The 26,155-nt window shown below is 39.6% G+C and overlaps 3 protein-coding genes across 9 annotated transcripts; 2 read left to right on the top strand and 1 right to left on the bottom strand.

The window, feature by feature from the left end:
• The first annotated feature begins 633 nt into the window (after nucleotides 1-633).
• Nucleotides 634-8,174, top strand: cryzl1 (crystallin, zeta (quinone reductase)-like 1). Its single transcript, XM_056435192.1, has 13 exons — nucleotides 634-891; nucleotides 1,952-2,029; nucleotides 2,484-2,556; nucleotides 2,654-2,698; nucleotides 3,037-3,072; nucleotides 3,319-3,452; nucleotides 4,321-4,432; nucleotides 4,552-4,572; nucleotides 5,730-5,831; nucleotides 5,911-6,023; nucleotides 6,467-6,572; nucleotides 6,728-6,773; nucleotides 7,951-8,174. The coding sequence occupies exons 1-13, from the start codon at nucleotides 826-828 to the stop codon at nucleotides 8,045-8,047; spliced, it is 1,029 nt and encodes a 342-aa protein (XP_056291167.1). The 5' UTR covers nucleotides 634-825; the 3' UTR covers nucleotides 8,048-8,174.
• A 424-nt stretch (nucleotides 8,175-8,598) lies between these two features.
• setd4 (SET domain containing 4) lies at nucleotides 8,599-17,257 on the bottom strand. 7 transcript variants are annotated; one of them, XM_056435186.1, is made up of 14 exons: nucleotides 17,187-17,257; nucleotides 15,642-15,706; nucleotides 15,444-15,527; nucleotides 15,262-15,357; nucleotides 14,530-14,567; nucleotides 14,204-14,292; nucleotides 12,193-12,429; nucleotides 11,881-11,940; nucleotides 10,758-10,887; nucleotides 10,484-10,658; nucleotides 10,287-10,365; nucleotides 10,014-10,094; nucleotides 9,080-9,203; nucleotides 8,599-9,005 (listed from the first exon to the last, which is right to left on the bottom strand). In XM_056435186.1, exons 2-14 carry the CDS (start codon nucleotides 15,664-15,666, stop codon nucleotides 8,859-8,861), a joined length of 1,365 nt encoding a protein of 454 aa, XP_056291161.1. In that variant the 5' UTR covers nucleotides 15,667-15,706; nucleotides 17,187-17,257; the 3' UTR covers nucleotides 8,599-8,858. The 7 variants fall into 7 exon arrangements, with proteins under 7 accessions (XP_056291161.1, XP_056291165.1, XP_056291162.1 ...); XM_056435190.1 differs by having other exon boundaries at nucleotides 15,444-15,537; nucleotides 17,187-17,256; XM_056435187.1 differs by having other exon boundaries at nucleotides 15,642-15,702; nucleotides 17,187-17,231.
• Nucleotides 17,258-17,291: 34 nt separating this feature from the next.
• On the top strand, nucleotides 17,292-23,618 carry cbr1 (carbonyl reductase 1). The gene is made up of 7 exons (XM_056435193.1): nucleotides 17,292-17,397; nucleotides 18,609-18,726; nucleotides 19,882-20,051; nucleotides 20,404-20,511; nucleotides 20,994-21,202; nucleotides 23,012-23,065; nucleotides 23,164-23,618. The coding sequence occupies exons 2-7, from the start codon at nucleotides 18,611-18,613 to the stop codon at nucleotides 23,335-23,337; spliced, it is 831 nt and encodes a 276-aa protein (XP_056291168.1). The 5' UTR covers nucleotides 17,292-17,397; nucleotides 18,609-18,610; the 3' UTR covers nucleotides 23,338-23,618.
• Nucleotides 23,619-26,155: the final 2,537 nt, after the last annotated feature.

Below are 26,155 nucleotides of genomic sequence, written 5' to 3'. Positions count from 1 at the left end.
TTAAGTTAAATACAATAAAACGACCAAATGGATGCTGTTTGCTCTCAAAAGAAAGATTGTTTTATATATATATTAATATTTTGGGAATAATCTCCATCTGAATAAGGATCATCGGGATTGACACATTACAGAAAATAGGTAGGTATCCATCGTAGCAAATATTACATTTTAGTCACATAAAAACAGCAGCCATATGGCACTGAGGAGACAGAGACAGAATGTGCTGAATTACAATTAACACATAAATCATGTAAATTTAAAGATAGAAATATGTAACGCGTCCTTCTGGACCAACATTAGTAAATATTCTAAATATAAATCTGTTCATAAAAAACAAACCCATACATTATGGTTTAGGGAGAATAGAAGAAACAGATGAAGCTCACAAATAAATTATATTATTAAGCAAGTCTTTTATGGACTTTATTCCTAGATTGTTTACAAATACAAAGCTGAAGAGGCAGGATTCCTAAATGTGTATGAAAGAAATGTTAATACATATTAATTCTGGGAGATGACTTTAAATTACGTTATAACGGGCAGGTTTTTCTTTGTGTTAGTATAGTTGTATGGTCCTCTGAGGGTGTTATTACAGATGTGGAAACATCCGCGAGGGGCCGCTGTAGTGGTGGTTTTAAATACGGCGACCAAAAAAAATGTAAACAACAAAGAAGAAGAAGAAGAAGAGGTCAGCTGACTCAAGCAGGAAATGGACAGGAGCAATATCAGGAGTTCATTTAGCTAGCTAGATAAACGTTTAGCGCTTTTTATTATCAAGGAGTTTTTATTATTTTGTGACAGTTGCATGAATTAAAGGGGGAAAGTATGAAAGGTTTGTACTGCCGAGCCGCTGCGACGGACGCCGAGCCCAAGTTCCTCATTCGGGAAACGGTGAGTTTGGGTGTTTCGTGCATCATTAAGAGCATAATGTCAAGAAAGGAACAAGGAAAACTCACCTGCACGTGTGAGCCTGTCGCTCCACCTGCAGACACACAATACATACATCCCTCCCTGACAATCTGTGTCTTAATTTATATTTTTCTCTTAAAAAAAGGCTTTTTTAAATACGTGTGACTGTTGAGTGTCTTTATTTAAATGTATATTTTTCTCTTATAAACAAAAAAGAAGCTTTTTAAAATATTTGTGTGGCTGTTTTGTGTGTCTTTATTTTAATTCTATTTTTCTCTTGTGTAAAAAAAAAGAAAAGCTTTTTAAAATATCTGTGTGGCTAGTTTGTGTGTCTTTATTTTAATTAGATTTTTCTCTTGTGTAAAAAAAGAAGCTTTTTTAAATATCTGTGTGGCTGTTTTGTGAGTCTTTATTTAAATTAGATTTTAATCTTGTGTAAAACAAAAATAAGCTTTTTTTATTTTTGTGTGGCTGTTTGCGGTGTCTTTATTTAAATTATATTGTTATCTTAAAGAAAGAAAGGCTTTTTAATATCTCTGTGGCTGTTTTGTGTGTCTTTATTTAAATTATATTTTCATCTTATATTTAAAAAAAGCCTTTTTTATGTCTGTGGCAGTTTTGTGAGTCTTTATTTAAATTATATATTTTTCTTATATAAAAAAAGCATTTTTAATATCTGTGTGGTTGTTTTGTGGGTCTTCATTTAAATTATATGTTCCCTTATATAAACAAACGAATTTAATATCAGTGTGGCTGTTTTGTATGTCTTTATTTTATTTTATTCTTATGTAAAAAATATTTCTGTGGCTGTTTCATGTATCTTTATTAAAATTATATTTTTTATCCTGTATAAAAAAAGCCTTATTTTAATATGTGTGGCTGTTTTCTTTGTCTTCATTTAAATTAAATTTTTCTCATATTAGAAAAGCCGTTTTAATAATTGTGTGGCTGTTTTGTGTCTCTTTTACTTAAATTACATTTGTATCTTAAATTTAAAAAAAGCCTGTCTTAACTATTTGGTGTCTCATGTGTTTCCCTCCAGAGTCTCCCGGAGGTCTTAGACAGCCACCTGGTCCGAGTCCAGGTGAAGGCATGTGGACTCAGCCCGCTGGACCTCAAGGTACCCTTCTTTAAAAAAATATTTAAGTCCCTTAATAAACTGTTGTTTTCTCTCAGATGTGCTCTCTGCACGCAGGTTAAAACATATAGAACATAGTGCAACTACAATATTTACAAAACAAATATAAAAAGATGAGGAAGCTATCTCCAAATCATTTAAAATAAAACAAAACAACCACAACAAATTAAATATAAGATAACAGCATATAATGAGAACTTGAATACTATTTTTTTTAAAGCAAGATGACCAAATGCAGCTGTTGGGTGATTAAATAAACGTTGTAAATACATTTTTATAAATATTCATGTTTTCCTGTAGTCTGCCGTTTTGTTTCCTTACCTTCTCGCCAGTAAAGGTCACCTAATTAGATCAAAATCAGTCTGTTACATAATGTCGCCCTCCTCCCCGTCGTACCCATCGATGACCGATGGCTCCTCCCCTCTCCTCCCTCCAGCTGCTCGACGACGTGGGCGTCCCGAGAGACCTGATCCCCGTCGGCAGAGAGGTGGCCGGGGTCGTGCTGCGAGGTCGTTCACACGCTAACACGCTCTTCACTCGTGATTGTCGAACACACCGAATACGGAACTTAAATGAGTATTTGTTCGTTGCGTTTCCCCCCCGCAGTGGGCGACAAGGTGTCCTTCTTCCAGCCGCAGGACGAGGTTGTCGGTAGGACGTTTATGTGTTTATGTTTGTGTCTGGTAGTTGTTAGTGAACGATGTGAGAGAATGTGATGTGTGGATATGTTTGTGATATCCAAGAATTCACTAGAACTGGGTGGTAATTCATTTTTAGCACGTGTCGCCTGTTTTATTGTGTTTTAAATGGAATTAAGATACTTGTTTCTATTTCTACACTTTCAAATATTGTGATTCTCAGCCGTCGCGTCTGACATATGCAACAGTGTTGCCTCTTAATTCAAGTAAAATAACAAAATAAAAGCTTTTGATTCTGTACGATACGAGTTTAACAGATTAACGGTTTTCTTCTTTCTCTTCTCGCTGCAGGTATTCTCCCTCTGGACTCTCCGTGCTCTGGACTCTGTGAGGCCATTGACATAGATGAACACTATTTAGGTACCACACACACACACACACACACACACACACAGAGCTTCCACTATCACCAAACGCAGTCGATTAATATGTGTCGCTTTCTTTCTTTCCTCCACGATCATCTTGAATTTTACAAAACTCTCGTACGTCGTCTGTGTGACAGGTGAGCTCACGATAAATAAATAAAAAGAAGTTAACATTTTTTTCTTTTCTCGGTCTTCTTCTGTTCCGCAGTCCAGAAGCCGGGGAAGCTGAGCTCGGTGTGCGCTGCCGGCGCCGTGCGCGACGGCCTCGCCGCCTACACCGCTCTACACACACTCGCTCGCGTGGCGGCGGGACACACACTCCTCGTCATGGACGGAGCCAGCGTACGTAAAATAAATAATCAAAGAGCTTTCCCCTCCCGTATACAAAGGTTTGGGGTCACCCGGACAATTTGGTGTTTTCCATGAAAACTCACACTTTTATTCATTAAATGAATTCAAAATGAATATAAAATCTAGTCAAGATGTTGATGAGGTTATAAATAATGATTGTTATTGTAAATATTTATGTTGTTCTTCTTGTGGCTTAAAGGAAGGCCAGTTTTATAGCTTCTCTCACCAGCATAACTGTTTTCAGCTGCGCTCACATAAAAAGGGTTTTCATGGGTTTTCTACCCCTCCGCTAGTCTTCTAAGGCGATAACACAATGTACCATCAGAACACTGGAGATGGGCCTCGACACACCTCTGTAGAGACTTCATTAGACACCAGAGAACAGTCATCTACACATCATGTAGAGAGAATATTTATGATTAATTACCTTCGCATTGAAAATGCGGAAGGTAATGTTTTGATCGCCATTTATTTATTTGTATGCGTGTTATTCGCATAACACAAAAAGTATTAAACCGAATCGCATGAAATTTGGTGGGATGATTGGTTATTATCCGGGGACCATTTGATTAGATTTTGGGATCAATCGGGTCAAAGGTCAAGATCATGAAAAGGTCAACATCTTCTTTTTACCATAGCACTGTCAATTTTTATCCAATTGGCATGCAACTAATGCCAAAATGTTCATAATTCAATGCCCAATCTTGTGATATGCGAAGGTATGCGCTCCACCGAGTGCCCGTTCTAGTTTAATGTGCTTTACTCTGAAAATAAGGACATTTCTAAGTGAGCCCAAACCTTTGAACGGTAGTGTGTATAACGAAGACGACACTATTGGTAATGCTCCCCGTCTCCTCAGTCTTTCGGCCTCATGTGCATCCAGCTGGCGTGTTTCCACGGCGTGAAGGTTTTCACCACGTCGCACTCGCCGCGCCAACACGCGTTCCTGGAGCAGCTTCGGCCGAGCGTCGGTACGTACGGGCGCCGCGCTCTTCGTCCTCGCGCTCCTCTTTCACACGTTTACATCGTTGCATCATTTTTTCTGTCTCCTTCTGCTCTTTCCTCTCCTTCCATTCGTACGCTCCCTCAGGCGTTCAGGATCCTTTAGTGGGTGAGATCTGTTCTTTGCTTCCTAGCTGATCTTCTCTTAGCGGTCTGAGTTATCAATGTGTGCTGTAGGTGTCTGAATCCAGTATCAAACCATCACATTTAGTATATCGGACGTGTTTATTTAAAAAAAAATATATATAATATTACTTTGTTTTTTTATTTTTACATTAAAAAAAATATATATATGTGTGTGTGTATATGTATGTTTATATGTATACATATATTTATAATATTACTTTCTGTTTCATTTTTATATATATTAAATTTTTTGACGTGTTTTAATCTTTAATTTACACATGTTTAAGGTCAAGTTCTATAGTTTTGATTTGCTGATTTTGAATGTGTAAGAAAATTATTTAAATGTGAAACGTTTGCAATTTTAATAAGGGATGTACACATAGAACATGAACTAAATATAACACATATTTTTTTATTAGATTGTCATTGAGTTAGTATTAAATTAATGTATGCTCCTCCAAGGTGGGGGCCACTGTGGGTCAGTGGTTAACGTCTTTCAATCAGGGGGTTGGTGGTTCAATCCCCGCCCTAGTCGATGTGCCCTTGAGCAAGGCACTTAACCCTGAATTGCTCCCTGTAGCTGTGTGTACGGTGTTATGGTTAAGTGGCTTTAGTTCTGCTAAATGACATGTAATGCAAAAGGTCCAAGTAAATTAAAATCTGCTGCCACCTAGTGGGGAAACATTCAAACTACAACCGGCATCAAGTCAGTCAGCATATCGGTGAACCCAGGGGAGGAAATCTACACTTTTTTTAAGGGGGCAATGTTTACCCCCACTGACTGAAATCCAGGGTCATTTAAAAATAAATTGCGGGCAATTTTTTAAACTTGTGAAATAACATTTAACCTCTGTTCAAAAATAATAAATACACTTATTTAGGCTTACAGTATATGAGCAATTGTCATAAAAATGGCAATAAGACTACTGGGCAGTAGTTTACAGATTAAAAGTGTTTTCTTAGATTTTTTTTGAACAAAACAAATAAATAAAACATAAATCAGACGATCATATTCAATTTTATTCTTATTTTAGTGTTGTTATTTATTGTTATTACATTTTTTTTTAAAATGGCCTTCGTGTATTTTCGACGCTGGTCGAACCCGGTTGTGATTGAGAGACGATGTTTCTGTGTGCGAAGCCAAAGTCATCCCGGTGTTTACGGACCCGTCGGCCCTGCTGCCCCCTGTGGTTCTGGAGGAGACGGGAGGACTGGGAGTCGACATCGTCATCGACTCTGGAGGTGAAACGCACGATTCTGTGAACCCCGCGTGAACGATGCAACGTCATGACACCAGAACGTGTGTGTGTGTGTGTGTGTGTGCGTCTGCAAGAGGAAGAGTCGGAGGCGTCGAAGCTCCTCCCCCACAAACATGACATCATCAGTGTGCTGGGAGTGGGGGGGCACTGGGTCACATCCCACAAAGACCTGCAGGTGAGTCGGCACTGCGTCACAAAAAATATAGTCAAGACAAGATTAGAAATAATGATTTTTATTTGATATATTAATGTTGTTTTTCAAACTAGTCGCTCAAAGGAAGGCCAGTTTTATAGCTTCTCTCTGCAGCATAACTGTTTTCAGCTGCGCTCACATAAAAAGGGTTTTAAAGGGTTTTCTATCCCTCCGTTAGTCTTCTAAGGCGATAACACAATGTACCATTAGAACACTGGAGATGGTCCTCGACACAGCTCTGTAGAGACTCCATTAAACACCAGAGAATAGTCATCTACACATTAACTATGTAGAGAGAGGATTTATGATTAATCTAATGTTATCTTCATTGACAAAAACGGTGTTTTACTTTGAAAAATAAGGTAATGTAAAAGTATTTTTTATCATTTTATTCAGTACAACGTTTTTTTTTTTTTTTTGTACAGTTGGATCCTCCAGATTGCAGATTGCTGTACTTGAAATCCGCCTCCATGTCGTTCCTCAACCACGAAGTGTGGACGGCGTCGACGGCGCAGCAGGGACGATACCTGCGTATCCTGTTTCCTCTCACTGCGTCCTAACCTCTGACCTATCCCGTTTCCTCTCACTGCGTCCTAACCTCTGAACTATCCCGTTTCCTCTCACTGCATCCTAACCTCTGCACATCACCAGGTCCACAGAGTCCCTCCTTGACCGACTCGTGTCAGACATCCTGAAGGACATCGTGGAGAAGATGTCTGCCGGAGTCCTCAGGTATGAACACACGACTCAGTCAAGTGTCCACGGATGAAATATTGATTTAAAATGTTGTAATTCTCTGCAAAAATGCTCAGGAATCACATCATTTACGGGAATTAATTGAGTTTTCTACAGAGAACAATCGAGGGAAAACATCATCTCAAGTTAATAGAATAAGTTATTTGTTCTCGCCTCTTTGGTTTATTTGTTCAGTGGTGAAGCTTCAGGGTCATGTGATGACATGCGGCCCAGAAATACATTTCCCCTTTTTAAAGCTGCGTTATAAGACATTTCCTTTTTACACTACCGTTCAAAAGTTTGCGGTCACTTTTAAATTACCGTAATTTTCAAAGTAAAGCACTGTTTTTTTTCAATGAAGATAACATTAAATTAATCATAAATACACTCTACATAGTTAATGTGGTAAATGACTATTCTCTGGTGTTTAATGAAGTCTCTACAGAGGTGTGTAGAGGCCCATCTCCAGTGTTCTGATGGTACATTGTGTTATTGCCTGAGAAGACTAGCGGAGGGGTAGAAAACCCTTTTCATGTCAGCGCAGCTGAAAGCAGTTATGCTGCTGAGAGAAGCTATAAAACTGGCCTTCCTTTGAGACACAAGAAGAACTACATTAATATTTACAATTAAAATCATTATTTATAACCTTGTCAACGTCTTGACTATTTTATATTCATTTTGCAATTAATTTGATAAATAAAAGTGAGTTTTCATGGGAAACACCTTACTGTCTGGGTGACCCCAAACTTTTGACCTTTTTTATTTAACCAGGTAAAATCAATTGAGAACCAATTCTCATTTACAATGATGACCAAGAGGCAGCAGCACAGGAGGACAAACACAGGAGGAAATGTCTAAAAACAACAATTAATACACACTAAGTACAACACAAAAAAGGCGGATTACTGGATGTTCTTTGAGGTAAATCAACCTCACCCCAATATAATAAATGTAATTTATTCTCCCTCATCTGTTCATGTGAATGAGCCCAGGGAGGCGGGGCTAAAGGGAACGCTAGTGCCCTCGCTTCATGTGGCGGCGGATAATTCCATTTCTTAAAATGTTAAAAAGTTTCATGCTTCGAAAGTAGAGTTTACAGATTGAAGACCACGCCGAGGACTCACGGCCCACTCGCAGTAGAACTCAAAAATCCAATGTACTCCCCCCCCCACAGACCTCAGCCCGAGGAGGCCGTCCCGCTCTACGAGGCCACGGTTGCCATGGAGACCGTCCAGCGTCGCCAGAAGAAAAAGGCCGTCGTTCAACTCTGAACCGCTTCATTTCACTATAATAACATTTTATCATGAATATAAAAAATTAACATACACTCCCTGTTTTTTTTAAGTTATCCAAATTACTAGAGTAAACAAACTTGTCATTAAAAAAATACTTTGTGCAGTTGTCTTCTGTGTGTCATAATTACTCGAGTCTCAAACTAAAATGATCGGGAACTGTACTTTCACTTTAAATTGTACTGTCACTTTAAACCAGGGGTCGGGAACCTATGGCTCGCGAGCCATATAAGGCTCTTTCGGTGACGGCATATGGCTCCCAGACAATTTTGAGTTGAAAAATAAATAAATCTCCTGCCGCCCCCCTGTAATTTTCTCTATCGCGCCAGATTACAGCAGAAGTAATTTTTCTTAAAGACGTCTTTGTTCTTCTATTAAACTAAACGTCTGTTGGTCGTCTCTACGTGCCGCGTTAACACTTCTCCGCTCGCCGTCTCGCTCCCCCTGTAGCGTCATGCAGCACCAGAAGTCGCATTAAAAGCAAGACATATTTCATTTATTATACGTTAAAAATACGATATGGCTCTCAATGAAATATATTTGGCTTTTATGGCTCTCCCAGTCAAAAAGGTTCCTGACCCCTGCTTTAAACTGTACTGTCACTTTAAATTGTGATGTCACTTGAAACTGTACTGTTTCTCCAAGGAAGGTACGAGCGGAAAAAGCAGGGATAGAAAGCCTCCTGATGCATCTTGGGTAATTGAGCGGAGAAGAAGGAGCGCCGGGATGGATTTCCGGGTCTTCAGCCGGAGGAGGCCGAGAAACGAGCTCAGCCAATCGGGCGTCGGCGTCAGGTCGGAGTGTTGTCGTGTCTCGCCGGGCCTTCCAGTGCCTCGAGGCAGCTTCCCAGAATGCACCTCTCCTCCTGTCGGAGGGACTTGACCACGTGGAGCTGCTCCCTGACCGGCTGCTCGCACCGCAGGAGGAGCTGGCAGATCTGAGACGTTCAGAATAACATCTGGTCCAGTTGCAGCTTGGTGTGTGTGTGTGTGTGTGTGTGTGTACACACACCTTATCCAGAGCGGCGTGCGCGTCTTGGAGGAGTCGCTGACAGAGCGTCTTGGCTGTCTGGACGCTCCACTCCTCTCTCTCCTCACACGGCACCTGGCCGAGCAACACGGCCTTCCAGAGGTGGCTACGGAAACCCCACACGGCTACTGAGGACTGTGTGTGTGTGTATATGTGTGTGTATGTATATGTGTGTGAATGTTTACGTGTATGTGTGTGTGCGCGTGTGTATATGTATGTGTGTATGTATATGTGTGTGAATGTTTACGTATGTGTGTGAGTGAGTGTGTATCTATGTGTATGTCTGTGAATATGTGTGTGTATGTGTGTATGTGTGTGAATGTTTACGTGTATGTGTGTTTACGTGTATGTGTGTGTATGTGAATGAGTATGTGTGTGCGTGTATATGTGTGTGTTTATTTATGTGTGTATGTATTTGTGTATGTGAATGTGTGTATGTGTATGTCTGTGAATATGTGTGTGTATGTGTAAATACGTGTATGTGTGTGTGCGCGTGTGTATATGTATGTGTGTATGTATACTGTATGTGTGTGAATGTTTACGTGTGAGTGTGTGTATCTATGTGTATGTCTGTGAATATGTGTGTGTATGTGTGTATATGTGTGTGTGTATGTATATGTGTGTGAATGTTTACGTGTATGTGTGTGTTTGTGAATGAGTGTATGTGTGTGTGCGCGTGTGTATATGTGTGTGTTTATTTATGTGTGTATGTATTTGTGTATGTGTGTATGTCTGAACATGTGTGTGTATGTATGTTTACGTGTGTGTGTATATGATTGAGTGTATGTGTGTATATGTTTATGTTTACATGTATGTGTGTGTCTGTATGTATGCACGTGAATATGTATATCTATATATGTATGTGTGTGTATCTATATGTGTGTGTCTATGAATGAGTGTGTGTGTGTGTTCTTACTAAAGTGTCTGAGGGAGGGCCAGCAGTCTCAGCGCCGTCGTCAGCCTCCAGCTCGGCCCGTCGGAGGTCACGGTGAGGTCACTGAGGAAGGAGGGGAACATCAAAGGGTTTAAGATCTTAGCACAAAGACCGGACACAACGTTACTCTGCCGCTGGACACAAAACCTGTCGAGGACTTCCTTTAACATCCACTTCCTGGTTCCTTCAAAATAAAATACAAGCTAACCTTATAACCAGATTATAACAAGCTTATCACCACGTAGAATGTCTTACTGAAGAAACTTGTTCTGTTTGAGGAACTTGATCTTCTGATCCAGACCCTCGTCGCCTCGTAAGACGTCACAGAGGAGATCTGAGGGACCGCAGTGAAACACACTCATTCATTCAACAACAACAACAACAACAACATTCACAAAGGCAACCAGACATGAACCGGGGACGCCTTCAAGGTGATGATGGCCGTGGTTCACCTGCGTCCACGTAGACCACCCTGTCGGGGTTGCCGGGGGCGACGAATCCGTACTCCAGCATCAGGCGCTGGTTGTCATGGGAACCGTAGTTGATGAAGGCCTGCTGGTAGCGGAGCGTCCCGGACACGCTGCGGATCTCATAACACCGGGTCACGCCGTTGAAACTTGCTTTTACCTGAGAGGAAAAGTAAGAAAGAGAAAGAGAGAGAGAATGGAGTCAACTTATGATTGGCTCGTGCATCTTTCCAACGGTCCAATCAGAAGAGGTCCTGACTTGCACGTCAGGCCGGTGGTTGAGGAGGTCGAGGAAGGGAGCCAAGGCGTAAACATCGGGCCCGGAGAGAGAGTCGTTGGGAGGGTGGGACATGAAGACGGAGCGCGTGTTGACACTACACCACGCCCACCTGGGGGGGGGGGTCATAACAATATATGTACACACACACACACATATATATATATATATACACATATATATAGATGTATATACACACATATACATATACATACACACATATATATATATATATATACACACATATACATATATAATATATATATACACATATATATATACATACACATATATATATAAACACACACATATACACATATAATATATGTACACATAATATATACAGTATATATACATACAGGACTGTCTCAGAAAATTAGAATATTGTGATAAAGTTCTTTATTTTCTGTAATGCAATTAAAAAAACAAAAATGTCATGCATTCTGGATTCATTACAAATCAACTGAAATATTGCAAGCCTTTTATTCTTTTAATATTGCTGATTATGGCTTACAGCTTAAGAAAACTCTAAAATCCTATCTCATAAAATTTTAATATTTCCTCAGACCAAGTTAAAAAAAAGATTTATAACAGCTGAGTGTTTGTCAAGGCTCAGGAAACCCTTGCAGGTGTTTCGAGTTAATTAGACAATTCAAGTGATTTGTTTAATACCCTACTAGTATACTTTTTCATGATATTCTAATATTTGGAGATAGGATATTTGAGTTTTCTTAAGCTGTAAGCCATAATCAGCAATATTAAAAGAATGAAAGGCTTGCAATATTTCAGTTGATTTGTAATGAATCCAGAATGCATGACATTTTTGTTTTTTTAATTGCATTACAGAAAATAAAGAACTTCATCACAATATTCTAATTTTCTGAGACAGTCCTGTATATATATATAATATACAAACACTTAAACTTGTGTATGTGTATATAATATAATGTCGATATATCTAAATTCATATAAATGTAAGTGACAAAAAAAAGAAGACTTATATTATCCACAAACACCTTATACTTTTAGGTGTGTGTGCGTGTGTGTGCGCGTGTGTGTGTTTGTGTGCGTGTGTGTGTGTGTATGTGTGTGTGTGTGTGCATACCTCAACGCTTCATAAGTCATCACCTGGCCCGCGGGCTGGCTCAGGATTGGCTGCAGCGATCTGGATGAAGACACATTGTTCAGGAAGAGGAACGACTTCTTTCTATCGACGTCTTTCTGAAGAAGTGTATGTGTACCGGGATGAATTCAAAGCAGAAATAATATAGAAATACAAATAAAAGAAATGTGGAGAAATGACCTCATTTGAGATTTTATCCATCTGCACTATGAAGCTAAAATGAAGTAAGGTTGCGCAATACGTCTTAAACTCCGCCCTGCTGGTTCTAATCTGGCTCCTCCTCTCACGTCCCACCTGAAGAACTCCTGATTGGACGAGTGGATCTCTCGCACCGCCCCCCTCTGTTCCGAGGCCCGCCGCCGCAGGCCGCTCGGCAGCAGCGCCACGACGTCGCCGGCGAAGTAGGCGGGGCAGGTGTAAGCGGCGGGCAGCGCGGCGACGTAGGGGAACCAATCGGCGGCCTCCCCCAGGTGGCGCTCGCACACCAGGAAGACGCAGAGCGCCAACAGGGGAGAGAGGCGGGGCTTCCAGCTGGGGGACGAAAAACAGTGACAATTAAAATGTGTGACGCCTAAATATTTATCTGAGGATAAGTGAGTATATACGTGCGTGTATATGTGTATATATATATATACACATATACAAGCATATATATACAGGACTGTCTCAGAAAATTAGAATATTGTGATGAAGTTCTTTATTTTCTGTAATGCAATTAAATAAACAAAAATGTCATGCATTCTGGATTCATTACAAATCAACTGAAATATTGCAAGCCTTTTATTCTTTTAATATTGCTGATTATGGCTTACAGCTTAAGAAAACTCAAATATCCTATCTCTAAATATTAGAATATCATGAAAAAGTATACTAGTAGGGTATTAAACAAATCACTTGAATTGTCTAATTAACTCGAAACACCTGCAAGGGTTTCCTGAGCCTTGACAAACACTCAGCTGTTATAAATCTTTTTTTTTACTTGGTCTGAGGAAATATTAAAATGTATTGAGATAGGATTTTAGAGTTTTCTTAAGCTGTAAGCCATAATCAGCAATATTAAAAGAATAAAAGGCTTGCAATATTTCAGTTGATTTGTAATGAATCCAGAATGCATGACATTTTTGTTTTTTTAATTGCATTACAGAAAATAAAGAACTTTATCACAATATTCTAATTTTCTGAGACAGTCCTGTATACACATATACACTACTGTTCAAAAGTTTGGGGTCACTTAGAAATGTCTTTATTTTTCAAAGAAAAGCACTGTTTTTTCAATAAAGATAACATTAATCAGAAATACACACTATACATTGTTAATGTGGTAAATGACTATTCTAGGTGGAAATGTCTGGTTTCTAATGAAATATCTCCAGAGGTGTAGAGAGGCCCATTTCCATCAACTATCACTCCAGTGTTCTAATGGTACATTGTGTTTGCTAATCGCCTTAGAAGACTAATGTCTGATTTGAAAACCCTTGTGCAATTATGTTAGCACAGCTGAAAACAGTTATGCTGGTGATATAAGCTATACAACTGGCCTTCCTTTGAGCTTGAAGTTTGAAGAACAAAATTAATACTTCAAATATTAATCATTATTTATAACCTTGACAATGTCTTGACTATATTTTATATTCAATTTTCAATTCATTTGAGAAATAAAAGTGAGTTTTCATGGAAGACACGAAATTGTCTGGATGACCCCAAACTTTTGAACGGTAGTGTATATATATATCTACATGTGTGTATGTGTGTGTCTTTATATGAATTTCTCTCTCTCTCTATATATATAGATATATATATTTATAAATCTATATATATATATATGTATATATCTATATACATATATATATATATAAAAATAAATATATATATATATGTCCATATATCAGTCCATCCCCCCCTCCTCATTGTGTGTGTGTTTGTGTGCGTGTGTGTGTGTGTGTGGGCATTTGTTGCCGTAAATGTTCATTTATGTCGATACAGACTGTGTGTGTGTGTGTGTGTGTGGGCGGGGGTTTTCACTGGGTGTGTGTATGTGTTTGTGTGTGTGTCTGGGCATTCGTTGGTGTAGATGTTCATGTATGTGGATATAGATGGTTGTGTGTGTGTGTGTGTGTACATGTATGTGGAGGTCGGCATGAGTACTCGCTGTGGACTCGACGACGGATACTGATGTATTGTTCTGTTGTGTTTATTTATTTAAATATCGAAGATTGCTCCTTTTTTTCTGAAAATGCAAAATAGATGAAAAATGCTGATAAAGACGGAGGTTTTTCACGTGTCCCTGAATGCGTCCCCAGTTTACCTGGTGATGTACGGTCCCAGGTAGCTGTCCAGGACAGTGGAGGTGGTGAGGAGACACGACTCTGGCAGAGAAATGATCAGCTGGCCCGGCTATATATAAATATATAAATATATATATACATATAATAAATTAATGAATGACAGAAACAAAATCAAACTGAAAGGTCAACGGAAATATTACACAACTGATTAAATTGAGGAGTCTGATTGGATGTCCAGTTTTCCGTATTTGCCTCGAGGCGTCATAAAGCCGCGTCAATAAAAGGAGAACAATCTGTGATTGTCTTTTCTAGGACGGAGGTAAACACTGTGTTCACTCAGACTCACCTTTATGCTCTGGAGGGCTTGAAGTCCTCTCCCCGTTTCTGTGAATGCGAAAGATGCAGCAAACATAGACGTACACACACACACACACCCCTAAACGTTAAATATAAGCCGTTTCTTTTTTTGTCACTTACATTTTCATTAATTTAGATATGATATATCCACATTATATTATACACAGATACACAAGTTAGGGTTGTCAGATATATATAGATTTTTATTATTATTATTATTTTATCACATATATATATATATATTTATATGTAGGGGAAAAAATAAAAATAATAATACAAATTATATTTATAAATATATATATTTCTGTATATAAATATATAGAAAGATATATATTCATATATTTGTTTTGATTTCATGTACAGTATATGTAATTTTTTTCCTTTTGTATTTATTTTATTATTATTATATATTAGTGTTTTTTAAATACATGACTCTATATATATATCAATAAAGAAAGAGAGTAATATATATTTGATTATTTTTTCCCTTTTGTATTTATATTATTCGTAATATTATATATTATTGTTTTTTAAATACATTTGTATATATATATATATATAAAATAGAAAGAGAGAGAGATATTATTTTTTCCCTTTTGTATTTATTTTATTGGTAGAGTCGTTCGATCCATCGATCAGATTATGACACACAGGTGGAGTGCAGTGAAAGAGAAGCTGATTGGCTACTCCAGTGGATCCCAGTAGGACTCCAGAGTCGTACCTGTGAAGAGCGCCGGCTGCAGCAGCGTGGAGGTGAACCCCCGCTGGCGAAGAAACTTCATCAGCCTCACGTACTGCAGCTGATGACCCAGAGACACTGAGGAGAGAGAGACACACACCCGTCGGTGCAGGAGCGGCCTCCGGCACAGAGGAAGGAAACGGAGCCGTTGGATTGGCTCATACCCGACTGGACGACGCCTTCTCGTTTCTGCCTCCTCTTCCTCGCCGCCCGTCCAGCCCGATGGCCACGACCCCTCATGAGCCCACCTGGCCCCACCTGGACCACAAACACACACATTGACACAAACACACAGTATTTCACAACTCTTTCTACAACATTTGGTCATCAGGAAATTTGAATTAATGTGGCGTTGTACCCACGTTGTACCCATGTTGTACCCTGCATTCTGGCCTGGCAAAGGTCTTTTACGAGGCATCTTTGCTACCTTAAAGAATTTTAAAACAAATTAATAACTCTACTCTCATTTACAAAAACATGCCTAATTCTATTGCACAAATGTCCTGTCTTTATGTTAAATTCTTTATAATACATCTTAGGCTACTTGTTCAAAGTGCTGTTTGAAAAAAATTTGAGAGGGTCCTTTTCCTAGGCCTGCAAATAAAGTGATAAGTGTCTTTGGGCAGCCTTAACAAACAATGCTCTGATGTGTTGAGCATGCAGGATACCAAGAGGTTAACAAGGTGCTCTCCTGCTGCTTGTTATGACAGCTGAGTTTACATCACCACACAAAATCACACGCACAAACACAACGAATTATTTCAAGATTTAAAGTTTAAGAGAGTGAGAACTTAATTGAACCACATGTCATTAACAGGGCTCTTAAGTTTTGAAGACAGGCAAGAGTGACATATCTATCCAGGATGCTTTATTTTCATTGATTGCTGGATGAAATCTTACCCGGATACAACAGATACGTTTTTTTCTGATTGGCTATTGTGTAGCCCATTTCTTTTTTTTGATTGGCTGATAAGTGGCTCCTCACAGCAGAACTCCAGGGGAGCGCTTGATTCCTCCACGGTGAGGGCAGCGCGGCTCATGTTGGCGCGCTGCGGCACATTAAAACATTAAATAGCCGAGAGTTTTTTCAGAAATACGATGTGTGGCGGGAGTGCGTGACGTAAGACAGAAATGCGTGACTGTCACGCTCAATGCGTGACACTTGAGAGCCCTGCATTAACACACCGTAGTCTCTGCTCGTTGTGTCTGTTTGAAAATCTTCTTCTGTTGCTAACTTCAGGACTCTTTGGGGTAAATAGGATGTCTATGCAGCGAATATGTTTTTAGATGCGCTCCTTAGCGCCATCTATCGTCGCGGAGTTTGAAAAGAAACCAACACGCCTCGGCCCAAAATCAGAATTTCTTTTGCAGTGAGAAATTGGTTGCGTGGCGTGAGAGCGTGAAAACATGCAAAAGCGTGTGTCACACGGCGAAACCGTGAGAGTTGGTAGCTCTGATATATATATATTTATATATATTAATGTATTCAGTGTACTTATGCTAACCCATTCAAAAACTAAATAATTACAACGCAAACATAAAAACCGTAATTTGAAGTATTACATGTGTTATTACGCGCCTAATAACGGTTATAAGTGTTAAGCTTCGTGCGTTTGCGGTGGAGATTTAACAGAACTTAGAAGAGTAGAAGGCTTTCTTTAGCCTTTCAATAGGCATAGTTTATTTACCTCCGTTCGTGGCATGACAGATGCGCGAATACTGCTGCCTTCTGCTCCGGTTTCATAATTAATTTTAGTCACATGGAGTCAGGATATAGGGTCAGTGACGTCACGTCCTGGACGCACTGTAGACAACATTGCCCTCTGCAGGACACAATGAGCAAGGGCGCACATAATAGTACAATATTTAATAATAAGGTGGTAATAAACAAGCACAAAGCACAATACCGAGGTATTATTCTCATTTCTGTGAAGTCCCGATCCTCTCCGGCTGCTCCTCGGGTCAACCTCACGTGGTCCACTTGTTTTGTTTCCGGGTATGCGCAGTAGCGCTGCGCCGCAAACCGCCAACTTCCGTCCCCCTTTTTGGTGTCATGTGAGTTCCCTGGACGCTTCGCTTCTCTCTGCAGCTTCAACACCGCGACGCCAACAGCTCAAAGTAAGAAACCTCCAGACTACCGACGAGTTAGACACGTGCTGCAAACGCAAATGTGTATTTAGTGTCTGCTATTGTTTTAAAAACGTCTCGGTCTACGAACTGAAACGTCTTTGTTACGCAACGCTATTTGGAAAAAAGTCCAAAAGCTCAAATACAAAAACAGGCAATTGCACTTTTTATTGTACTTAATGCATTAAATTACGAGTTATGTAACGTTGCTGCTGCACACCTGTGTTGCATTAATCTTTGTAAAAACGGTGCAACGTTCAAGGTGTGTATCTGGACGAAAGGTCACAGAAGTTCGTTACGACGCAGGTTTCACTCCTTAATTCACTTCAGCGTTATTTGGGGATTTATTTATTTAATCTTTTTTTATATAAAAGAAAAAGAAGAAGAAGCTGAAGCTGTTGCTGTCTCACCTCCTTTTGTTACAATTTAAACGTTTTATTTATATTTATTTATTTTATTTATATTATCAGATGTATTACCAAGAGTGTTTTTACATATTTTGTCTTTTTGGGCATAACAAAAACTAAAAACAGAAATACATAAAAAGGAAAAAAATACTATCAATTAATTTTAAAATATTGATCAGTGAATATGCAGAAGTTCACAGGATAGGCTCCCACTTGGAATGACTTATATTAAATTAAATATTATTGTTTGTTTGTTAAATGTAATGTTTTCACTGCAGCCCACTGATTCTTAATAACAAAGAAGGGGTCAAATTCAGAGAAGAATGTCCTCAACGGGATCAATAAAAGTTTCTTTATTTCTATATCAGAGTAAATCAAATGTGTAATCAAATGCTCCCAAATCAGTCTTTCTTATTTCCAGCTGCATCAGATTGTAGAAAACTTTTTTTTAAAACAATGTGCTGCACCCCCCCCCCCCCCCTCCGTCTTTTCTGAAGTTGTCACCATGACTCAGCAAATCGTATCCCTTTTGAATCTTATCCCTTTGTGTATTTCAGGTGGAGTTCATATAGGCCCCGCCCCTTTCGTGACTGACAGATGTGTGTGTTTAACGTTAAGCTCGTTGGGCTAGATTTATTACGTCATCATAAAGACGTCATTGTCACCCGTAAATCAGCAAAATCTTTTTTTTCAAATCTTTTCCCACATGCCTGTAACATTTTTATTAATTCTTTTACATTTTAATACTTGCGTTTTCTTTTCCCGCTTATCCCATGACGTCTCCCCGTTGAACAGACATGTCCACTACCAAGGTCGCCGTGGTTACGGGGAGCAACAAGGGCATCGGCCTGGCCATCATCCGGGCGCTCTGCAAGCAGTACGACGGAGACGTTTACATCACCGCCAGAGACGTGTGGGTATCTCGCCCGGCAACACACACCTGAATAACTATTTGTTGTAGCATGTGGAGAAACACACACACACACACACACACACACACACACACAATATAAGCCTTTTTTTTTTGTCACTTACATTTTTATTAATTTAGATATATCCACATAATATTATACACAGATACACAAGTTAGGGTTGTCAGACAATAATGAACTATTTTTTTAAATTATACAAAAAACAATAATATATAATAATACTAATACAATAAATACAAAAGGGAAAAAATCTATATATATATATTTTAAAAATCGATATATAAATCTATACATATATATATACAGGACTGTCTCAGAAAATTAGAATATTGTGATAAAGTTCTTTATTTTCTGTAATGCAATTAAAAAAACAAAAATGTAATGCATTCTGGATTCATTACAAATCAACTGAAATATTGCAAGCCTTTTATTCTTTTAATATTGCTGATTATGGCTTACAGCTTAAGAAAACTCTAAAATCCTATCTCATAAAATTTTAATATTTCCTCAGACCAAGTAAAAAAAAAGATTTATAACAGCTGAGTGTTTGTCAAGGCTCAGGAAACCCTTGCAGGTGTTTCGAGTTAATTAGACAATTCAAGTGATTTGTTTAATACCCTACTAGTATACTTTTTCATGATATTCTAATATTTAGAGATAGGATATTTGAGTTTTCTTAAGCTGTAAGCCATAATCAGCAATAAATCAGAATAAAAGGCTTGCAATATTTCAGTTGATTTGTAATGAATCCAGAATGCATTACATTTTTGTTTTTTTAATTGCATTACAGAAAATAAAGAACTTCATCACAATATTCTAATTTTCTGAGACAGTCCTGTATATATACTTTTCTTCCATTTTGTTCACCAGGTGTATATATATATATGAGAAAAATATCTATAGAGATTTTACATACATACATGTGTATATATATAGATAATATAGATTTGTTTCCATATGTATATATATAGAAAGATAGATATATATATATATAATTCATAATCTTTTTCTCTTTTTGACATCAATTACATTTGTGTTTATGTTCTGGGGAACTTATCTTATGGAAAGGAGGTTTTTATGACGCATTAGTCCCGTTGAAAGTGAAAATTAATTCAAACTTGCTCCGCTTCTTGCAGCGGCCGCGGCGAGGCGACGACGGCGTCTCTGGTCGCCGACGGGCTGAAGCCCAAGTTCCACCAGCTGGACATCAACGACCTGCAGAGCATCACCGCCGCCGCCGCTTACTTCAAAGAGAAGTACGGAGGGGTGGACGTCCTGGTGAACAATGCTGGGATAGCATTCAAAGGTAGGGGCTCGCCATTACGTTAAAATATATATATATATTATTACTAATATTAACTCACGAATACTCTAGACAAATAATACAGAATACTGGTGTGAAAAGAGAAGCCGAAGCATCAAGTATTCAAATCATACTGTGTGTTTGTACAGTCTATAATATATATATATATCTATATTATTTTGTATATGTATGTATAACAAATAATTGATCGCAAACAAATAATAACACATTAAGTGCATTTAATTCGGACATTTTAAAAGTTTTAATCCCCTAAATGCATAAAATTATTTTATCGCCGCGACGTCCAATGAGGAGGCGGCGTTGATGACATCACCTCTTGTTGCCGCCCCTTCAGATGCAGACACGTCTCCATTCGCCGTGCAGGCCGAGGTGACCCTGAAGACCAACTTCTTCGCCACCAGAGACATGCTGACCCACTTCCTGCCGCTCGTCAAAGCCAAAGGTAACGGGGACACGGAACCGGGCCGGGGACGAGGACACGGAACCGGGCCGGGTCTGCAGCTCGGTGCTTTGTTTCTTAAACTAAGAAATAATTCACATTGTTCACTGATGAAGGGAAAATGGTTCAAATGTGAATTTGAATATTTAAAAAAATAATCTGTGTTTGTATAAATGTGTGTGTGTGTATAAATATATATATGTGTGTGTGTGTGTATATTTGTATATATATGTCTGTGTACGTATGTATGTGTGTGTATAAATATATATATGTGTGTGTGTGTATTTACGCCCGTGTGTGTGTGCGTGTATTTACGAGTGAATGTGTGTATTTACGTGTGTGTGTATGTGTATGTATTAACGTGTGTGTATACGCGTGTATGTGTATGTATTAACGTGTGTGTGTATACGCGTGTGTGTGTGTATTTACGTGTATGTGTTTCTATTAACGTGTGTGTGTGTGTGTGTGTATACGCGTGTGTGTAGGCCGCGTGGTGAACGTCTCCAGCTTCGTGGGGGTCCGGGCGTTGAACAAGTGCTCTCCGGCCCTGCAGCAGCGTTTCCGTAGCGACGACATCACGGAGGAGGAGCTGGTGGGGCTGATGGAGCAGTTTGTGGAGCAGGCCAAGAGGGGCGAGCACGCCAAGGGAGGCTGGCCCGACACGGCCTACGGGACGTCCAAGACCGGACTCACGGTACCGAGAGAGAGAGAGAGAGAGAGAGAGAGACACAGAGAGAGACACAGAGAGAGAGAGAGAGACACTGAGAGAGAGAGAGAGAAATACAGAAATACCAGATTCCCTTTCAGAGAGACTAATTATTCATGTGTGTGTGTGTCTGTATATTTATATGTTTGTATATGTGTGTGTATGCATGTGTGTTATAAATGTGTACATATGTGTGTATATATGCGTGTATACATACACACATATGTACACATGTGTGTGTCTGTGTGTATATGTGTGTGTGTGTATGTGTGTCTGAATGTACGTGCGTGTGTGTGTGTATATGTGTGTGTGTGTATGCGTGTGTGTGTATATGTATGTTTGTGTGTATCTGCGTGTATGTGTGTGTGTGTGTATATGTGTGTGTGTGTGTATATGTATGTTTGTGTGTGTGTGTATCTGCATGTGTGTGTGTGTATATGTATGTTTGTGTGTGTGTGTGTCTGCGTGTATGTGTGTATATGTATGTGTGTGTATCTGCGTGTATATGTATGTTTGTGTGTATATGTATGTTTGTGTGTGTGTATATGTATGCTTGTGTGTGTGTATCTGCGTGTGTGTGTGTATATGTATGTTTGTGTATCTGTGTGTGTGTGTATATGTATGTTTGTGTGTGTGTATCTGCGTGTATGTGTGTATATGTATGTGTGTGTGTATCTGCGTGTATATGTATGTTTGTGTGTGTGTATCTGCGTGTATGTGTATATGTATGTTTGTATGTGTGTATCTGCGTGTATATGTATGTTTGTGTGTGTGTGTATTTGCGTGTGTGTGTGTGTGTATCTGCGTGTGTGTATATGTATGTGTGTGTGTGTATATGTATGTTTGTGTGTGTGTATGTGTGTATATGTATGTGTGTGTGTATCTGCGTGTATATGTATGCTTGTGTGTGTGTGTATCTGCGTGTATGTGTGTATGTGTGTGTATATGTATGTTTGTGTATCTGCGTATGTGTGTGTGTATCTGCGTGTATGTGTGTATATGTATGTGTGTGTGTATCTGCGTGTATATGTTTGTGTGTGTGTGTATCTGCGTGTGTGTGTATGTGTGTGTGTGTATATATATGTTTGTGTGTGTGTGTATCTGCGTGTATATGTATGTGTGTGTGTATCTGCGTGTATGTGTGTGTGTATCTGCGTGTATATGTATGTTTGTGTGTGTGTATCTGCGTGTGTGTATATGTATGTTTGTGTGTGTGTGTATCTGCGTGTGTGTGTATATGTATGTGTGTGTATCTGCGTGTGTGTGTATATGTGTGTGTGTGTGTATATGTATGTTTGTGTGTGTATCTGCGTGGGTGTGTGTATATGTGTGTGTGTGTATCTGCGTGTGTGTATATGTATGTGTGTGTATATGAATGTGTGTGTATATGTATGTGTATATGTGTATATATATGTGTATATATATGTGTATATATATGTGTATATGTATGTGTGTGTATATGAATGTGTGTGTATATGTATGTGTGTGTGTATATGTATATTTGTGTGTGTGTATGTTTGTGTGGATGTGTGTGTGTGTGTATATGTATGTTTGTGTGTGTGTATCTGCGTGTGTGTGTGTATATGTCTGTGTGTATATGTATGTTTGTGTGTGGATGTGTGTATATGTATGTTTGTGTATGTGTGTGTGTATGTGTGTGTATGTTTGTGTGGATGTGTGTGTGTGTGTATATGTATGTTTGTGTGTGGATGTGTGTGTGTGTATATGTATGTGTGTGTATATGTATGTTTGTGTATGTGTATGTGTGTGTATGTGTGTGTGTGTGTGTGTCCTCAGGTCCTGTCTATGATCCATGCTCGCCGTCTGTCCAAGGAGAGACCAAACGACGGGGTAACTAAGAAACATAAAATCCTTCAATGCCCCTAAAGTTCTGTAACGATGACATCATCACATAGAGGAACACCTGCCTGACCCCTCATGACCTCCAGGTGTTGGTGAACGCCTGCTGTCCCGGTTGGGTCCGCACCGACATGGCGGGCGACAAAGCCCCCAAGTCCCCGGAGGAGGGCGCCGTGACGCCCGTGTACCTGGCGCTGCTGCCGCCCGGCGCCACGGCGCCACACGGGAAGTTCGTCTCCGATAAAGAAGTTCAGCCGTGGTGAAAAGGGGGTGGGGCTTAACACAATAATCTGACGCAATCGTCACGCAATGAAAGAAAATAAGGACCTGAAATACATAACTCACGAGTCCGATGGCTTATTATTGTTTTAATATCCATTACATCACTTTGCCTTCGCTATAGTATAAACATTATTAATGTTTTATGTTTGTGTGAAGTAAAGCCTGAACTGGATGAAGCTAAAATATTGTGCTATAAATGAAAATAAAATGCTTTTCTGTGAAATTTATTAAAATTGAAAAAATAAAACAATATAAAAAAATTCTCAAACGTCCTTGACTAAACGTTAATAAACAATGTGAAAACGGGACAATTTGTCACATTTATAAGGATGCATCGCAAAATTATTCAAATGTATAAACTATAAAAGTATGAATATATAAGTATAGCTCTTCTCTCTCTCCCTCCAACTCTTCTGTCCCACGTGGAGGAAAAGCCGAACAAAACGGCTCAAACTTCGAGATTAAATGTCTGAAATGAGCTGTGTGTGTATGTGTGTGTATGTATGTATGTATGTATGTGCATGTGTATAAGTATGTGTGTATGTGTGTGTATGTATGTGTGCAGTGGCGGGCCGTCAGGGCCAGCAAGGCCTTCTCTGCTGGCCTAAACATCACTAGAAAATATATATATTTCTAAATATATTTCCCCACAAATATGGATTCAATTATTTCCCAGAGTAAGAGTTATTCTCTTAATTTCATAGCGTTCCTCTTGAGATTTGGAGGGCTGGTCTTTACGTTAGATCTTTTATCCAATCATATTCAGCCATCGTGTGTTGCCAGGGGGCTAAAATCTGCCCTTAGGCCTTCAGAATCAACATTGCGGGCGCTGGTAGCTTCAAGTGAATGGGAATGACAATGTTGTGTCAACCAATCAGCTTTAGAGTTGGCTCCTCTAGGCCTTCTAGAAGGCCCCGGAACCGGCACAGGAGCCAGCTAGCAGGCAGAGTGCTGCACGTCTTTTGATTGGATTACCAATATTGAGAGGCGGGGCCTATGGGCAGGTAAATGCAGAACCTCAGAACTAGGAAACTGAATTTGATAGACTGTACAACAGAGTCATTGAAGTCTTCTTGAGGAAAGAAAGAAGGATGGATTTTGTGTTCAAATAATCAGTCTTTGGTGAGTAGGCATACAATGCATTCTATTTGTTATTCAATGTGTCTGTATGTTTGGCACAAAATAAAATGGCAAATAGCCTATGTTGCAAATTATTTGTTTTCTTTCTTTTATTTTCAGTGAATAGTTATGTCTTTATCATCACGGTGAAACTGCTTTGGGTGCGACAATGCCCTGTTTAGTGAACAAACTAGTGCAAGTGACTTTTTTCTTCTTCTTTTTCTCCGTCCCGATGCATTCTGCAGCGCGAGACGGAGAGCCGAGAGAAATGACATGCTGTTGTGTAGATACGATCAACATCAGACGGCTGTTTAGTTTAATAAATGAACAAAGACGTGCTATAGAGAAAATGAAGGGGGCGGGCCAATTTTTTTTAATGTCATGCGATCTACCAATACTACGCCGCGATCGACGTATTGAGCAGCCCTGGTCTAGAGCCATGGCATCATAATGATAGTAATAAGAGGTGGATTAATTCAGGTGGGACTGTGTAGGACCTCACTGAAGGCCCAGGCCCCAGGCCCACGGCACGCCACTGTGTGTGTGTGTCCTCAGGTCTGTCCAAGGAGAGACCCTACGACGGGTAACTAAGAAACACAGTAAACACCCTTTAATAATTCATATTGTCAGGGAATGTAAATCCAGATTGTTGCTTCTCTCTCTCTCTCCTTTTGAAGTCTGAAGGCCGAGCAACGTTGCCATGACGCCGCTGACCCTGGGACTTGTAGTCCTGTCAGGCGACACTAGCCCCGATGACCCCGCAGATAAAGGGAAACTAATCCACGGAGCGAGAGAGCGATGATAACCCACTAATCCCTGCATCCCTGCTCTCTGCCAAGGGACCCCCCCCCCCCCCGACACACACACACTCACACACACTCTTTGATAATCATCGTGACCATGATCCTCGCTGGTTGTAATTGCTGCATGAGCACGATAATTACTTCATTGATCCTGCGGTGAGGGAATTCCCTCAGACCCCGATGCCACACACACACACACACTCACACCCCATGAATGTCTTATCAGAGGCCAGTGTCAGTGACTCCACCTAATAATTAATAATTGCACCAATTTCTCTGATAATCCCTCCAGCGTGTGAGGACACAGCCACGCACACTAATAATATATATTTAAAGTAAAAAGCTTCTCAAACTGTCATAAGATCAGCCGGACGTGAGAGTAAATGTTGAGCCACGTGGGCGATGTGGGCGCTTTGAATTAAAAATAAAAAGAAGAAAAGGCAGGAAAGTAAAAGGCTAAATAGTTGAATCGTAATTCTGTTTATTGTGGAGGAATAAACTCTTGTAGTTGGCGTTACCGGTGATCCAGTAGAGAGCAGGGCAGTCAAAGTCCTCTAAAAACAAAAATAAGTTAGTTCACTCTCAACTGTAAACGCTCCTGAAATGAAGGCGTTTTCTTTTGGCGCCGACCTCTAGACGACCTTGTGCACGCCGGCCAGAGCAAAGCCGTCTGTCACGGTGTGTAATTGGATGTGTGTGTGTCGCTTCTATCTTGTTGCAGAACCATTGATCCCCCCCCCCCCCCAAAGAAAATGAGGGACTTGTTATATTGATATTTTTTTATTAAAAGGGGGCAATAAGTCTGCCGGATGAGTCGATACGATTTTTGATTCGATGCTAATAACTGGAGGGATGTGGTGGGAAAAAAACACACAAC

The sequence above is a fragment of the Pseudoliparis swirei genome, chromosome 17, assembly GCF_029220125.1.
Source record: "Pseudoliparis swirei isolate HS2019 ecotype Mariana Trench chromosome 17, NWPU_hadal_v1, whole genome shotgun sequence".
NCBI lineage: Eukaryota > Metazoa > Chordata > Actinopteri > Perciformes > Liparidae > Pseudoliparis > Pseudoliparis swirei.
The sequence above is the reverse complement of the archived record's forward strand: the minus strand, read 5'-3'. Positions and strand labels throughout refer to the sequence as shown.

What these genes read in the sequence shown, in the direction of transcription:
- cryzl1 (XM_056435192.1), top strand. Translation starts at nt 826, where the DNA reads ATGAAAGGTTTGTACTGCCGAGCCGCTGCGACGGACGCCGAGCCCAAG. An exon ending in GGCCGGGGTCGTGCTGCGAG is followed by an intron (nt 2,557 to 2,653) that starts GTCGTTCACACG and finishes TCCCCCCCGCAG; the next exon opens with TGGGCGACAAGGTGTCCTTC. An exon ending in ATGTCTGCCGGAGTCCTCAG is followed by an intron (nt 6,774 to 7,950) that starts GTATGAACACAC and finishes CCCCCCCCACAG; the next exon opens with ACCTCAGCCCGAGGAGGCCG.
- setd4 (XM_056435186.1), bottom strand. Translation starts at nt 15,666, where the DNA reads ATGCAGGGTACAACATGGGTACAAC. An exon ending in AGAAGGCGTCGTCCAGTCGG is followed by an intron (nt 15,358 to 15,443) that starts GTATGAGCCAAT and finishes CTCTCTCCTCAG; the next exon opens with TGTCTCTGGGTCATCAGCTG. An exon ending in ACCACCGGCCTGACGTGCAA is followed by an intron (nt 10,659 to 10,757) that starts GTCAGGACCTCT and finishes TTTTCCTCTCAG; the next exon opens with GTAAAAGCAAGTTTCAACGG.
- cbr1 (XM_056435193.1), top strand. Translation starts at nt 18,611, where the DNA reads ATGTCCACTACCAAGGTCGCCGTGGTTACGGGGAGCAACAAGGGCATC. An exon ending in TACATCACCGCCAGAGACGT is followed by an intron (nt 18,727 to 19,881) that starts GTGGGTATCTCG and finishes CGCTTCTTGCAG; the next exon opens with CGGCCGCGGCGAGGCGACGA. An exon ending in AGGAGAGACCAAACGACGGG is followed by an intron (nt 23,066 to 23,163) that starts GTAACTAAGAAA and finishes CATGACCTCCAG; the next exon opens with GTGTTGGTGAACGCCTGCTG.